This window comes from Canis lupus, chromosome 19, assembly GCF_003254725.2.
Source record: "Canis lupus dingo isolate Sandy chromosome 19, ASM325472v2, whole genome shotgun sequence".
NCBI lineage: Eukaryota > Metazoa > Chordata > Mammalia > Carnivora > Canidae > Canis > Canis lupus.
The window spans coordinates 37,022,576-37,040,226 of record NC_064261.1 but is presented as its reverse complement, the minus strand read 5'-3'; the positions used below and the strand labels follow the sequence as shown (position 1 = coordinate 37,040,226).

Genomic DNA, 17,651 nt, shown 5'->3' with positions numbered 1-17,651 from the left:
TATTAAGTTGAATGATTTCTAAATATCAGACAATTTATATTTCTTTTAAGGCTTGATAATGGTTCAGTTTGGTAGAGACCTGAGCTAATGAGGGCCTGGTTATGGTTCTGTCTCTAGACAGACCAGTTCCAGGACCAAATGTTACCTAATTCCCAGTCACCTGCAAGTAACTAGAGTATATCCATGTAATGGAGGTGGCAGCCAGAGAGTGAGTTAGTGTATTTGCAAATTATCCCCAGTCTAGAAAACCTTCCAAGTCATTATTCTTATAATAGAGCACCAAGATAGCACCTTATCTTATACTGGACATCAGAGTGAGTAAAAAGAGTATGAAGATGAAAGTACTAAAAATGCTTTTCTGGCTAAGAGAATGTATACCTGTGGAAGTTTAGATATGAGGTGTACCATTTGAATCTTTCATATAGTTGTCATAAACTCTCTTGAGAAATGACATGTAGAAGAAGTGTCAAATATAAAAAAAAACAGCTTTGCAGTCAATAGTTTATAGCTCTATAGTCATAAATTCCTGTTTGGCTTCTGACTTTTTATGGCTCTTAACTTGTGTGAAATGTGACTACCACTTCCTCTATAAAGACTTCCATTATTTTCTAATCAGAAGTAAACAGTCCTTCTGCTGAAAATATATTACACTTTGCTTGGAGCACCATTATATTTTACCAGATTATTTGTATATTTGTGTATTTGTAGAGATGTACTGTGTTCAAACATATATAGTTGATAGCTTTTATTTTTTGCTAAGGCTGCCTCAGCAAAATACCACACAGTGGATGGGTTAAACAACAGAAATTTACCATCTCACAGTTCTAAAGCCTAGAAGTCTATGATCAAGGTGTTGACAGGGTTGCTTCCTTCTCAGGGCTGTGAGGGAGAATCTGTTCCAGGCCTCTCTCCTAGCTTCTGGTAGCTTGCTGGCAATCTTTGGCATCCCTTGGCTTGTAGACACATCATCCTAATCTGTGCATCCATCACTTATAGTGTTCTTCCTGTGTGTCTCTCTTCAAATCTGTCCCTTTAAGGACTCCAGTCATACTGGATTAGGACCCACTCTAATGACCTACGATAACTTGACCACTTCCAAATAAGGTCACGTTCTGCATACTGGGAGTTAGGACTTCTATATAGAAGTTTTGGGGGACAGTTCAACCTATAGCACTGGATGTAGACACAGAATGCTCTTTGACTACAGCAATTCAGCCTCCTCATCATTGTTTCTTCCATAGAGCCTGACAGAGTGCCTCCAACATAGCAGATGGCATAATATTTGGGTAATGAATTGATGGCATTGTCAGTCTATCTTAAAAGCCATGCTTTTGTTGAGCAGAATTTGTCTTGTCTGTGTAACTCATTCCATAAATGAGGGAAGGAAGTTTTAAGTGTAAACTTGACTGTATCATAGTCCACCAGTGCTTCCTGCATTATCCCTTTCAACCTCTTCTCTTAGGAACCTACAAGCCTTATTCTTCTGAGTCTTAATAGATGGCTTAAATCTAGTTGCAGATACTGTCTTGGGACCTTCATGAAAAACAGAGACAGAATATAATTTCAGGGCCATTGATAACTGAAAGCCACGGAAATGAAATTAATTGTCACATAAGGGCTATTGTACACACTGACAGGTATGGAAGGCTCCCTAAGAGATGGTTAGCATATGTTTTGTTTTCCCTAAGAATTCCCCTTCTATAGTAAACTACATATAGCCCATCATTTTTGAGTGCTACCAAAATTGATGGAAGAAAATCAAACTTTATTGATACAATTCTGTTATTTTACCAAGTTTTTCTTATTTGCCAGACATAATACTGACCTTTAAGAGTGGAGTTTTAATATTAAGGTAAGAAAAATGGGGGCAGTGCATGAAAATATGGGGAATTCCAAGTTTCTTAAAAAACATGGAAATATAAGGAATCCTCATTCTAAGATCTAGGTTTTTTCAGAAGTGAAAATTAGGTTTAGGAAATTGAGTGGCTTTTCAATGATGCATAAAAACTATATCTCAAGGACTTCTGTTTTCAAGCCCATGAACTGACTTTTTGATCAAAAAATAAGTTACTGCAAAAGTTAAGACTAGATATTCATATTTAAACTTGGGGGGTGGGTTTTGCTCTAATATGTATTTCAGAAACACGTTATGTAGGGGAACTTTGGGATAGAGAAGAGAAGAAGATAATGAGGTTGCTTTTACTTAGTATTGCATGAAATAAGTCAGTAGAATCTGTGTGCATCAACAATGTTGTGATGAAAGCATATATTATTCTAGTGAGACCTGAGAGTTCCAAGTAAAAATAAAAAGGAGAAAACCCAGAAAGACAAGTTTATTTGTTCATTGGTATATTCATTTACTAACAATATTAGTTGGTACATCTAACATCTACCAAGTGCTTCGTGTGTGACTCCAATAGTAGGGATTGAAGAGAGTGGTTTTACTGGTACATTTGTTAAGCTCTGGACCTGGGACTAACCTCTGATACTTAATATGGGTGGAGGCAGCCTGTGATCTTGCCTTAAGTCGTGAGGCCATCTTTGCTCTGATTCACTGAGGGTATGTGTGTGTGCCATGGACTAGGAAGACCATAAAGTCCCAATCCTCTGGGTATTAGAGCTGATTAGGGGAGAGAAACAGATAGCAGGCAATTGTTACAGGCAGCAGGAGGGACTCTATGGATGAATTTCTGAATCAGGAAATTAAAATATAGATGCAATTTGAGACATCATTTTTGCCAGTAGAAGAGCATTCAGGGTAGAAAAATTTCAGGAACACTTATGTGAGCGACATTTAAGGTCCTAGAAGTTTAGAAAAAAAATTGCAGAAGGTCCAGAAAGCTCTATAAGGAGAACCATGGGGTGGGGGTGGGTAAGACAGACCTTCAGAAAAGCAGATAGCTAAAGTTAGGGTTTGTTTTTACTAATGATCTCTGTATTTCAATACACCAACTTATTTAAAATGTCTTTTTTGTTTATTATGTGTTGGAGGAGCGAGAGGGAATTCCTTAATCATCCCGCACAACATTATTAAACTCCTACTCTCTTCCAGAGTCAGTGGGGTGTGCCTGTTGGCCATGTTGAGTCTTGCTCCCTTTTAGTTATTCCTGAACAAAATCACATGAAGATCACCAATGTAAAATGTACTCTTAACTTACTGACTCGTATGCATTGTGGATGGAAAGAAGTTTCCTTAAAGTAAGTAATAGGGGGTAAATTTTTGTGTTTTAGAGTTTTGGAGCCAACATAGACATTATGTATTAGAAAGGATGCATGAAGAAGTTTGTTTCGTCTGGGCTCTATGTCTAAAAGTTTCTCAAATTTTTTCTCACCCTGAGTATCTGAGTGGATGAGTAATTAAATGATCTGCTTTGGAAAGGCTAATTGATTTAGCTGTTATGAAGGGACTGCTGCCACTGCTTTCTCCATCTGCCCACTCCACAAGCGCACCTGGCACTCGGCATTGTCATGCTTCTGTGGCGGGTGACTCCCCAGGATGCCTCTGTATGCAGAGAATGGTCCTAGGCCTCCTGGGGTAGATGACCTGCTTTCCTTATAGACACACTAGGTCGCCACCATGCTCTTATTCTTAGGGCCCACTCAGAAATGGGGAAGGCTGTGATTAATTGAAACCTTTCCCCAAGATTTTAAGTGTGACTCTCTGCCCCAAGGTACAAATGACAGTAGTCATCTATCTAATTCCTTGTAGCCATTTGGTGATATCCTTGTAGGGAAAAATGCTCAGGGTGTGTGGAGGGGTATTAATTGAAACAAAATCTATGCCTGAGCACAGGTTTATATTGGGAGTTTGTTTAGTATTTTTGTTCTACTATGCCAGAAATGGAGGTACTTGAAATTCAGTGTATCCCAGAAAAATTCTACCAGTGGTTTTCACATTGATTGGCATTAAAATGCTTAGAAATTTCATTCTCAATAATTTCATTCATTACTTGTGGCTACTTTCTTAGCAGTAGAGGTGATGGTAACAGGTGCTGGTAGATACAGAAGTACAAGTTCTAACAATTGAGATTTTAACTAAATATGTATTCACTGCTATTTTGCACATTTGGGAAGCATGCATGATGATATTTAAATTTAAGAGCAATGGCTTGTTGGGCATGTTTTTCAGCCCATTTGAGCCTTATTCCCCTCGGAAGGTACATCAACAGTGTTCCATCTCTGGACCACAGGACTCCAAGGGCCCTATGATATTTTCAGGGAATCTATAAGTCAAAACTAATTTTATAGGAAGACTATGTTATGTTTTTCACTCTCCTTGGTCATGGGCATATACTGGTTTGCCAGAAGCTACTCAACATGTGACATTGCAAAATTCTGAATGTAGAAGGAGAAAGGAAAACCCACATAATTTTTGTTAGCCAGATATTAAAGACATTTGCAAAAGTATAAAACAGTGCCACTCTTCTTCTTAATTTTTGTTCTGGAATCTATAGTTATCTTCATAATTATATGTTGCTTACACTAACCTGTGATGGAGTTACTATTATTTCAAATATATTAATATGTATTTTTGAAGTCTTGGTTTAATTTGGAATATGGTAAATGTTGATAGAACCCACAGAAACAAAAGCTCTTTGGAGCCCTCAGTGATTGTTTTCAAAAGTGTAAAGAGGTTCCAAATCCAAAAATTTTGAGAATCATTGCTGTGTATCACAGAGATGATAATGAACATGTCATGGCATTGTTTGAGGTTGAAATATTTCATGTAAAGTATTTAGGGTAGTGCTTGACATACTAATTACTAAACGTTATTTATACTATTATCTTTTAAAAATAGAGATATGATGATACAATGTATTGAAACAGAAGAGGCAAAATAAGTCAGTCACATTGTCTCTGAAAGAGGTGACCTGGATAAAACTATGACCCAAATGTGCAGTAAAGTATAATACTATTGCATTAAAAAGACTTGAAGAATTTAGGGAGTAGCAGTCAAACATATGAGAGATTCTTCATAGTTAAAATATTTATGAGGAAAACCCTGTTTTCCCTATGTGACTTGTTGCTGAAAAATATGAACTTAAAAAACGATTTTATCTTAGAAATAGAATGTACCTTCCCATTTAAAGGAGTTCAATTTCAATCTTCTGATAATATTATCACCTAACTTCAATGTTAAAATCCAGCTTTGAATGCAGTACTCTTCTGTTGTGCTTATTCCACCTTAGGACACTGATTTGCTTAGGTGTGCTCTCTATTAGACCCTGAGCTCTCTAAAAGTAGGAGAGTCTATCCATATTTCCTGGGGTCTAGAACAGCGCCAGGCAGAGAGTGAATTCACACTGCTGAATGAGTCAGAATTTTCATCATCATTGGATTACATGGTCATTTGGCAAAAATATTCTGAATAAATTGGAAGAGATTGATGTATATATTATATCATATGTAACTATGTATTTAAGAATTTGAAATTCTTTGGAATATAATAACTTAACCTAAGAACCAAAACTAACATGAAGTTAGGGTATTTTGGGGGTACTATAGGATTCATCAATACCACAGTATCTTTGGGTTTATAAGATGCCCAAGATTTTTTTAAAATACATATATGAGCAGGCCTTTCCTTTATTTTTGTAGCTATTTTTGTTATATTTGTTTTATTTCTGGTTATTCTTTATTTTTCTAGGAAAGTCAAGTAGAGATGGCACAAATGACTTGGCAGTTTCATCAAAACACAGTACCTACTATACTGGCAGCTTCCTTGGTGTGCCTAAAGCACTATTTGTATAGAGTGGTTTGGGGCAAGGAGACTCACAATGAGTAGACATAATTCTTCACACTTACACTGTGTGCTGGTGCTGTTCTTCCTCCAGGGCATCGTGGGGGTGGGGGTCCCATCTGCCTGGTGGAGAGCGGAGCTGCTCACTGGTTTCATTCTCACCCATTCAGGTATGTGCTGGGCTGCCTTGGAGTTGCAATAGAACATTGATTTGTCTCCAGACAGCCCTGTCTTTGACACTCATGCAACAGATGGCTCTGCAGTGCCCTTAAGTTTGTGGTCTCCACACATCACAGACTGAATATATTCATCCTCTTCAAGCTGCTGATTGTTTTTCTGACCATGCAAACCTTGCAGGTCTTTCTGGACTTTATAAATGCCAACATCCTGTTGTCTTCATTGAGGACGATCTTCCCATGGGCTTAAACTGCATTTGTGTCAGTGGTATTGTGAGGATCCACAGTTCACATAAATATTTTTGTTGTTGCTGTTTATTATCTTTAGTTGAAATTATCTGGGACTATGCTGACAGACTTCAGAAACCTAGGACTCATTCACCTTTTGGGTAAAAAAATTGAATAGGAAAAGTAGTTCTGTTTCATCCCTCTTGGAGGGAAGAATTCTTTTTTGCATTTAACTGAAAGAGAAGTGTTTGTGGTCTCTTTTGTTTCATTGTGTGTGTATTCTTTATATCCTTCCTTTATCCCTATTCTGTAAATAAGGATCCACAGCTCTCAATAAGATATCCCTGGGCATTTGTTTTGCAATCATAAAGTCAATGCCCGCTTCATAATGAGCTACTGGCTTTGCTACAAACACAAAACAAAACAGTAATGCATTGCAAAAGCACAGTTGTCTGTTTCCAGCAGATGAGCTAAGGTCCTCAAATAGGAGCAAGAGTGTGTGTGTATGTGACTGTGTTTAATTTGCCTTGGGTAGCATGCAAGTCAAGGATTCTTTCTTTATTTTTTGAACAAAGCTGTTTTTAAGAACCCTGAATTTGCATGAAAAAGATGCTGGTCCCATTTGGTTTCACACATATATTGGGACCTTGGGGGTTTGAAGATATGGTTTGCCAAGGAACTGCTGAACCCAAGGACAAATGAGATGACCATTAAAAAGGCAGACCCATTTATTTTTAATACTTTGACTAAGTTGATGATTTGATGAGTGAGATATTCCCATTTCTAGAAATGGGAATATCTAGAAATGCTGAGAATTTCATCATAGATGCTTTTCCCATCCAACAACTCTTTCACTTCCTTAATTTTGTAAAGAATGATAACTCATTCATACAAAAATAAAATATAATTCCTACTAAAAGCAAAAAGCCTGCAAACTCATGGAATACCAATGATATGAAAGATTTGGGAACTAGAAAGTACCAAACCTCAAGAAAGTATTCTTTTTTGTTCTTTTGGCCTTGAAATTCTCTTTCAAAGGAAAAAGGATTCAGAAATTTACAATATAAAATAGGTCAAAATTGGGATGCTTTGCTTAGTGGGACTTAGATGGTACTGGTCTGGTCCTGCCTATGCTATGGAAAACCCCTGGCTGTTACTTATACGCCTTAGAGATATCTGCTCCATGACATTACGTGTATTGCATTTCCTGAATAAATAAATGACTTAAACCAATTACAGAGCATGGTTTTAGAGACAGCTGTATTTGCCCTTTTCTCAAATTCTGCTCATTCAGTACCTAACTACTTTGAATCAGGGTAGCTCCCAAGTAACTAGACTTAAGCAATTTTACAACTTACAATAAGGAGGTCTAGGTTGCAGGGCTCCAGTTGGGGATTGTCTTTATCATGACCCAGACTGCACTGAGATTCCCCATGTTTGTGTCACACATTTCCACATGGCTGTTTGAAGTTGGGCACATCTCTGGTTACATGGTGGTAGGTCAGACTTAAGCCGATGTTTCCCGTTGCCACATATTTTGCTCTGTTGCACCAAATCAAATGGCTAACATGCTGCCACTTTGAAGATGAGCCTTTCACATTGGTCCACTCACTATTTGTTAAATGCCTAAAAATATAATGTGTGGGCAGAGTATAAAATTCATGAATTCCTAATATTTTCCTTCTTAAAAACTATGTAATGGCTAAAACTATTAAATTTTTCTTTCAGATTGAATTTTATAAGATTTCACCGAAACCTAACACTCCTAAGAGTGTTATAAAGGCTGATTATTTTAAGGAAAAAATAGTGATGTTCCTAACCTTTAAGCCGTATGAGGACTCTTTCATCATTTAGTAGGATGATTGTGCTAAGATAGACTTTGCTCTGTTTCTAGGAATGTCTTCTTTACGCTAAACGGCTCTTGTAAAAAATAGTTATGCTGTTAGCATGTATATTCATTCAGTCTTGTGCTGAAGATTCAGCAATCAGGAATAATGATTCCAGGAAATTTTCCAGACCATCCTTCCATTTTAGTTCTGTATCTTATAGTTTAAGTTCTTCATGTGTAGTCCTAGGATGCTGAGTGTTCCTGAGACCCTTTCAAGAGACCTGAATCTGCAGAGAGAGAGAGAGAGAAAGAGTGTGTTGTGTGTAGTCTCCTTTAATTGTTCAAATCATTTGTTTTAGTTTTCTTTGTAGTAGTCTGACAAATCTTTTTTTTTACATTTCATATTTATATTTTGACACAATTATAAATGAATTTTTTTAAACTTTCCAATTGTTTGCTGCTAGTATGTAAAAACACAATTGTTTTTTGTGTATTGGCTTATATCTGTGACTGCTGAATTCAGATATTAGCTGTATAGTTGTTTTGTAAGTTCCTTATTATTTTCTATTTAGAAAATTGCCATCTGTGAACAGAGACAGTTTTACCTTCTCTTTTTTGATATTCACGTCTTTTATTTTTCTTGCCTTATCGAGCTACATGGGAGTTTTGCCTGTCTTTGCACTTTATATAAATGGAATCATAAACTATATATTCTTCTGTGTTTGCTTCTTTCATATGCTTGCCATGGCCCATATGTTGTTGTGCTTAGACTCCTTCTCAGTCCTTTCTGGTATCTCAGTGTATAATGATGTAGAAGTTTATCCATTCTGTTGCTAATGGGGTGCACATTTTTAGTTTAAAGTGATAACAATCAGTGCATCTATGAACATTCTAGTACATGTCTTTTACTGAGCATATATATGCATTTCTGTTGGGTATATACCACCCCAGGGTGGAACTGCTCCATCATAAAGTATATAGGGTAAGTTCTCTGGTTTCTTTTGTCTACATATTTACCATGTTTTTATTTTTCATCTTAAACCAGAAGTTGGTCATATTTTTCTCTTTCAATTCTTTGCTTCTTTCATCTGCTCATTAGGGCTTGAGTCAGAGAACACAGAGATTTCTGCCTTGCTCACCTCACAAATAGGTGCATGATTTCATCTCTTCCTGGCTTCTTTCTCTTGAGTTTGTTGCTTTCTCCCACAGGCTCTATGCATGGGTGCTGCCCCAAGCTCCCGAAATTTGTTCCCCTCGGGGATCTCCTGGTTCTAGTTTTATTCCTTCTAGTCTGTCTCTTTAGGCACGAATTCAAAAAGAACTATTCCTACTAAAAAAAAAAAAAATTACTTAACTGTAACTAACCTGAAGCACATGCCTTCTTGGCAGTCAAAGGCATTTCAAAAGCCCAAGCAGTTAGGCCTAGAGAAATCTTCTCACTCAGCTGTGAATCCAGGCTGTCCCTTGCTGTTTGCAAATAGCTGAATTGCTGGTCCTTTCCCATGTAGAGGAAAGGCCGAGGGATGAAGTATAACACAAATGGTTTCACAATTTGATAGCAGTAGAAAGCTTTTGGGGGAACTCCTTGTTAAAACTAAGACTAGAAGATTACTGGAAGGGTTCACTTACCCCTACTTCATCTGTAAACTTTTTTTCCTTAAAGATATTTATTTATTTACTCATTCATTCATTCACGAGAGACAGAAAGAGAGAGAGAAAGAGAGAATGGCAGAGACACAAGCAGAGGGAGAAGCAGGCTCCCCGCAAGGAGCCCGATTGGGACTCGATTCCGGGTCTCAGGATCAGAACCTGAGCCAAAGGCAGACAGACGCTCAACCACTGAGCCATCCAGGCGTCCCAGTAAACTTTTTTCTTAAGAATCATTGACAAACTATCCAAAATGTAGTATTTCATCACTTTACAAAATCTTCTTAACATTTGGATGAATATTAATTTTTTTCTATATGAAATCAGAATTACAATTATAAAAGACATGAAATGGACCCCGTTGTAAAATAAAGAGTGCTAAAATAAACATTTTTAGATTTTAGATATTTTCTCAGCTCTGAAAAATGATAAACAAAATTTTTATTTAGGATTTGTGAAATAAAACATCAAGTTTGATCCTAATGCAGTTAATAGGTACCAGCTGGGAGCTTGGTCTGCTACTTAGCGTGTCTGAGCCTCAGTTTCCAAATCTATAAATGGGGATAATAAAACCTGTTATAAGGTTGCTGTTAAGCTCATATAAGATCAGATAAAATACTCAGCATGGTACCTTGAATGTAGCAAACTCTGTAAGTGATTTTCTATTATTATTTCAAGCATGATACAGATTTGTTTGCCTTTTAAAATTCACGATCAGTACAAAGCAACAAAAGAAATAAAATTAATCATATGCAAGCCAAGTTGATACAGAAAGGACAGTATTTTAGCCACAGAAAATTTGTTTCCAAATTATTTATGTTAATAAACGTAAAGGGAAGCTTTTACTTAGCATTCAGTGTTTATTTGGCTTTTATAAAATCCAAAGCAAAAAAAAAATCTCTTTCATGACACTCAATGAAAACAATGCACGAATGACTTTAAATATTTATAGAAAGTTTAGTGGAGGAAGTGAGCTAAACCAAGGAAGGAGTTCCTCTGGAGACCTCAAAAGAATGTTTCAAAGCCATGCCAGTGTACCTCTACCCTGAGAAGAATAGGCAACTAACCATGTGCTCTTGTTTCTCCAGGGAGAAATTGGCTGTGGCCCGACTGCAGCGAGAAGTTGCCCAAAGAAGAAGTGAGGGGGCCATGGTAAGTGCTGGCTGGTTTCTCCTGATCCTGAACCTCCCTTCCAAAGATCTCTGCCTTGGAGGGAAAATATTTGCTTGCAGCAAACTTAATGATGTGTTGGTAAATAATGTATTTATAATGCCATTTGGACAACTCTGCCATTTGCAGATGGGAGGCTAGGTGGGAAGGGCAGTATTAATTGAGAAATAGAAAGAACTCTTTGGGCTTTGAAGGGGATGTTCAAGCATTCAAAGGGTTATGTGGCTTTATTTCCTGAAGACCCAGGCTTCCAACTGTGAGCACAGTGTCAGTAAATGAGCAATCTTAGGTTTTCAGCTAAGAACCTTTCAACATAGCTCAAGCCTCTCAGTTCTTTGAACTTAGAAACAAACAACCTGAAAGAACACTAAGATGTTTGCTAATGTAATTGTCTTCTATCCTTTTCTTTCTCTGCACTGTTGCAGTGTATTTCTCCCTGTCCTTCCCAGCGTGTGCTGCTCAGAAAACTGATGTTTTCTTGTGTTTTGAATTGTACTAAAAATCAATACGGGTGTTTTGGTCCATAGCAACTTCATTTATAGACTCTCTTTGTGAAAGTATCTGCCCGTGTGCCGCTCTGACATCAGAGATGACTGTCTGGGGCCCCAGGGAGTATGTGTACATGTGTGGATTAACTGCTTCTGCTACCTCTAAGCAAAAAATAGAATGCCAGATTTTTTTTTCCTCACGTATGACAAAACAATGGCACATGTTCAGTTTTTCAGTACAAGAATTATCTTTTTTTAAAAAAGAGAAGTGACACATTTTCAGACCTTGCAGGCTGCTTCTGTTTGATTTCATGAGAGTTAATTGACAATCCATCTACTGAAAAGAATAAGAAATTGGTAAAATATGCTGGCCTCGCACTTCTCTCAGGGAAGGTAAAGGTCTGGAGCAAGAGGCTGAATATTTAGTGTGTTCCAGAATGGTGCAGTGGCCTTTGAGCATGCTAAAATACTTAGGTGATCACACTGCAATTCTGGTGATCTTAATGCAAAGAGAATCTTAAGTGTTCAAACAATAGGAAACAACTGTTCACAAGCATCTTTGAGCAATGAAATGGAAATACATTGGAGAAAATGAACCTTTAGTCAAATAGTGAACTGAAAATGCCCAATCTGGATTTTGATGGCGTTGGGATATGGGTATGGACTAGGCCATTCTGCAGTGCTTTAGTCTTTTGTTTGGGGCTAGCTCCTGTTGTACACGTTGTCAGCTGTGTCCTAAATGAATGTGAAGAAATGACAACTTTTATAGATCTCATTTTTTTTCATCTTCAAAATGAGGAGGTTGGAATTTTATGATTCCATTAATTTAGTGGATCACACCACTGAATATTTGTTCATGTAAAGTTTTTATGAGGGGAAGTTTTTCCTAGTAATATCTAAATGCTATTTAGGCTCATAAGAACAGGTCTCTAAAGAATGTATCTTTCTGACTGCCAATGAATGTATTTCAGCTGAAAGAATCCCAGGCATATAACTCACTAGTCTTTCATAAGATAAAAACCCCTTTTGAAATAATGTAGCACAATTGTTCAACATCAGAAATATCCCGAAAATACAAGGATGCAAAAAGATTCCTTTTATTACTTTGGAAATGTTTTTATTATTCTTATTTTGATTATGGAAATGAAAAACACACTTATGTGTTGGTTGATTTAACAAGTATTTATTGATCACCTACTATGTGCCTGGCACTATCCTAAGCTCTGGGGAAATATCAGTAAAAAAAAAACAAAACAGGCAAAAATATGAGAGCTTACATCTTAGTGACTGTGGAAACAGACATTGAATGTATTTAGAGTGAGAGATGGTGGAAACAGCTAGGAGAAAATAAGATCAGGGTAGGAGAGATTGGGATTTTTAGGGCATTACTATTTTAAATAGAATTTCACAGAAGTAAGTCACTGAAAAGTTAGTGTTTGAGCAAAACTTGAAGGAGGCAAAGGGGCAAACCCTGGTGATATCTTGGAGGAGGATCATTCTAGGTTGGGAGATCTGCAGGAGCAAAAGACCTGGAGTACCTAAGGAAAGCCTGGAGACAAGCTGGCTCGAGGGTAGTCAGTGCGGAGAGGCTGAATAGCGGAAGATAAAGTCAGGGAAGTGATGGGGGACTACGGGGTAAGTCATCAAGGTCCAGGGATCTCTGGCTCATGCTGTGAGTGATAGGAGCCATTGAAAGGCTTTGCATGAGGCAGTGACGTGATGTGATTTACTACTATTCATATCACTGTTTCCCCTGTCCCATTATTTATCACATCTCAATTCCTTAGAGACACCATAAGCCCTGATTTTTATTAACATCCTTTATTTTGTTTCTTCTCCCTCTTTCTCAACGTTTTTCTCCTCTTTCCTTACCTCTGAGTTTTCTACTTAATTACATGCTTCAGCTTTTCGGCTCCTAGGATTCATTTATTTCTGAAGTCCTGATTCTTTTAGTATCTGACACCTCTTAAAGTCAGGCAGTTGTATTCATCCTCTAAATTTAATTCTTGCTGTTACAAGCCCAAAACTTTTGTCATGTCTGTAGCAGAAGCAGAAAGCAGTTCGTTACAACCACATCACAATATTTTAAAGACTACTATTTACAGTATTCTTTATTTTTATTCACATGAAAGGAAACATGGTATGGAAAGTTAAATAAGTATTTTTAAAAAACTATAGAATTGAGGTAGATATTGATTTTTAAAATCATTAATGAACCTGTTATAATCAAAGCTTTTTTTTTTTTTAATCAAAGCTTTTAATGCAAAGCATGCCCTTTTAAAAATTGGACTTCATGCAGTAAATCTTTACTTACAGGTTTTTTTTTTTAATAAATTTTTATTTATTTATGATAGTCACACAGAGAGAGAGAGAGAGGGGCAGAGACACAGGCAGAGGGAGAAGCAGGCTCCATGCCGGGAGCCCGACGTGGGATTCGATCCCGGGTCTCCAGGATCACGCCCTGGGCCAAAGGCAGGCACCAAACCGCTGCACCACCCAGGGATCCCATCTACTTATAGGTTTTAAGATAGTACTCAAGGCACCATTTTTAAGGGGTTTATTTTATTTTTTTAATACACTTTTTATTTTAGAATAATTTTAGCCTTAAAAGAAGTTTCAGACCTGCAACCCTCTGATCCGGTTTTCTAATGTTAATATCTTCTATAATTATGGCATAATTATTACAACTAAGATTACTATTGGTGTGTTGTATTAACCAAACTTTGGATTTTATTAGAATTTCACCAGTTTTTCCAATAATTTCCATTTTCTGATCTGAGGATTCAATCCAGAGTACCACATTGCATGTAGAGAAATTGCTTTTTTTAAATATTTTATTTATTCATGAGAGACACAAAGAGAGAGAGAGAGAGAGAGAGAGAGAGAGAGAGAGGCAGAGACACAAGGAGAGGGAGAAGCAGGCTCCAGGCAGGAAGCCTGATGTGGGACTTGATCCTGGGTCTCCAGGATCACACCCTGGGCTGAAGGTAGCGCTAAACCGCTGAGCCACCTGGGCTGCCTGAGAGATTGCTTTTTAATGGCTAGTTCATACAAATGTGGGACTAAAAAGACCATGAGCTTGGGAGTGAGGCAAATCTGGATTCAAAGTCCATCTCTGCCAGTAGTTAGCCATGTAGGCTTGGGCACATTACTAGCTTTTATCAGTTTTGCCTGCCTGCTCTTTTGTTCTGTTAAGATAACTTATTTATTTGGGAAAGATTCTTTGAGCAATTAGACATTTCATATTTGTTTCCTTTGGTCTTAACTCTTTCATTAACTAACTCACTATTGTTTTTACACTTACTTATCATTATTTTCCGCAAACTGCTACACGATCATGTTTCTCTTCATTCTAGGAGATTCTTTTTTTTTTTTCTTTTTTTTTTAAAGATTTTACTTATTTATTTATTCATGGAAGACAGAAAGAAGCCGAGACATAGGCAGAGGGAGAAGCAGGCTCCCTTCAGGGAGCCCGATGTGGGACTTGATCCCAGGACCTTGGGATCACGCCCTGAGCCAAAGGTAGATGCTCAACCGCTGAGCCACCTAGGCATCCCATCCTGGGAGATTCTGTTCCTACTTGTACTCCCTAGCACTGGTTCGGTTTACATACCAAACATGAAACTTCTTCTATCCTTAAGACTTTAATGTCATCTTAAATTTGGATATATGTAAAAGATCACTCTACTGCAAGAGTATAAAGATATTCATTATCATTATCTTTTAGAAAGTACAGAGTGTTTTGTTTTGTTTTGTTTTGTTTTCTGTAAATCTTGGCATCATCTAGATGGAATTAAATTGGTGTAAGGCACTATTGGGTATTTACCCCAAAGATACAGATGCAGTGAATGGACACTTGCATCCCAATGTTCATAGCAGCAATGTCTGCAATAGCCAAACTGTGGAAGGAGCAATGATATCCTTCAACAGATGAATGGATAAAGATATATATATACACACATACACACACACATATACACAAACACACACACACACACTGGAATATTACTCAGCCATCATAAAGGATGAATGAATACCTTCCACTTGCTTTGATGTAGTTGGAACTGGAGGGTATTATGTTGAGTGAAATAAGTCAATTGGAGAAAGACAATCATCATCTGGCTTCATTCATACATGGAATATAAGAAATAGTGAAAGGGATTATAAGAAAGGAGGAGAACTGAGTGGGAAAAAATTAGGAAGACTAACCATGAGAGACTCTTAACTCTGGGAAACAAATAAAGGGTTGCAGAAGGGTAAGAGGGTAGGGTGATACAGTGACTGGGTGATGGGCATTAAGGAGGGCACTTGATGGGATGAGCACTGAGTGTTATACTGTATGTTGGCAAATTGAATTTAAATTTATAAATAAATAAATAAATAAACAAACAAACAAATAAATAAATAAATTGGTGTGAGACAGGGATCAAAAGGAATGTTTTCCCCAAATCATTCATTAAATAGTCTAACCTTTACTATCATCTTTATTGTATTCCAAATACCCGTGTTAATCTACATGCATTATTGGACTGCTTATACTTTTGTATTAACCATCATTGATTCTTACATGATTCTAAATTGTTTTAATTACTAGAAATTGATAGTGTAATTAATATTTTGTAGACCGGATTCCTTCTGATTGTACTTTTTTTCTTCCCACTTGCAAAGACCATTTTATTTATGAATAGCAACAAGAATTTATGAGTTAAAATATGTGTTTAGATTTTAAAAAGAGTAGAGAGCATTTTTATGTTTTTACGACAAAACGAAATATTGTAGTGAGACCATTTCAAAATGACATGAACAATGGGGAGATCAGAATCCTTGGACCCTGTGTGGCCTTCTTGGAGGACAAGGCAAACTTATGGCAGCAGAAGCATCACCACATCTTGCTCTTTGAGTGCCACAGTGTGGACAGCCAGCTGTGGTGGTGACACTGGAGTTCACTGGGTTCCCCGATACATACTTAGGGAAAAACACCTATAGAAACTTCACCTCTGTAGCACAGGGTTCAATACCTATTGTTTCAACAAGAAGAGATCATTCCTGTTGACTTCAGAGACACATGTGAAAACAGGAACACTGCACACAGTCCACGTGACATTGCCGGGGTGAACTGTCATAGTTTTGCGTAGTATGCCCTTCTTGACATTGCTGAACAGCTATATAGACAACTGTATACTCTGGACTCTGCCAGACAGAAGACTTCCAAGAAAAAGAAAAGAAAAGAAAAGAAAAGAAAAGAAAAGAAAAAACATTTAAAATTAAAAAAAAAAAAAAAAAAAAAAAAAGAAGAAGACTTCCAAGAGGGGGAATTCAGAGTTTGGAAACCCAAGCGTAAAGTGGCATGGCACCATTGTCTCAAAGAATACCAATTCTTACTATTCGTTTTGTTAGGGTCAGGACTCTTTGTTTTTTTTTTTTTTTAAAGATTTTATTGTATTCATGAGAGACACACACAGAGAGAGAGAGAGAGAGAGAGAGAGAGGCAGAGACACAGGCAGAGGGAGAAGCAGGCTCCATGCAGGGAGCCCGATGTGGGACTCAATCCTGGGACTCCAGGATCACTCCCTGAGCCGAAGGCAGTTGCCAAACCGCTGAGTCACCCAGGGATCCCCCAGGATTTGGTTTTGATAGAAGTTTGTTCACAATAGCCCAATGGATCATACATCTGGTTTTCTAACTGGTAGTAGACAAAGAAGGGGGTTTGGATGGGACCAAGGTAAATTGTTTCTTTTTACTTTTTTAAAAATTAAGATACAATTAACATATAACATTATATTAGTTTATGATCCACAAGACATAATATGGGTGTATATATAGTGAAATGGTTACCATAATAAGTCTAGTTAACATTCGTCACTATTCATAGTTCAAAATTTTTTTTTCTTTTGATGATAACTTTTAAGATTTACTCTCCTTAACAACTTGGAAATATAAAAATAAAGCATTATAAACTATAGTTACCATGATATATATATATATATCATATATATATATTCTAAGGCTTTATTTATTTTACAAGTGGAAATTTTACAAGTGGGACCATTTTAATCCTTTTTTCCCACCCCCACCTCTGGCACCTACTAATCTGTTGCCTCTATCTATGATTTCAGTGCTTTATTTTTGTTTTTTTTTTTTTAAGATTTTGCAAATAAGTAAGGTCATGCAGTATTTGTCTTTCTCTGTCTGACTTATTTCATTTAGTGTAATGCTTTCAGGGTCCCTCCATGTTGCAAATGGCAAGATTTCCTTCTTTTATGCCTGACGGTTGTAAATAATCCTGCAGTGAACATGGGAGTACAAATATCTCTTTAAGATAGTGATTTTATTTCCTTTGAATAAATACCCAGAAGTGAAATTGCTGGATCATA

General features: G+C 37.1%; 1 protein-coding gene across 9 annotated transcripts in view; it reads left to right on the top strand.

Moving 5' to 3' along the window:
- The window catches only part of NCKAP5 (NCK associated protein 5), a 960,379-nt gene that overhangs the window by 425,341 nt on the left and 517,387 nt on the right, over positions 1 to 17,651 (top strand). For all 9 annotated transcript variants that reach the window (XM_049097384.1, XM_049097386.1, XM_049097387.1 and 6 more), the window contains one exon: positions 10,708 to 10,771. In XM_049097384.1, coding sequence (XP_048953341.1) covers positions 10,708 to 10,771 — 64 coding nt within the window. The remainder of the gene's footprint in view (positions 1 to 10,707; positions 10,772 to 17,651) is intronic.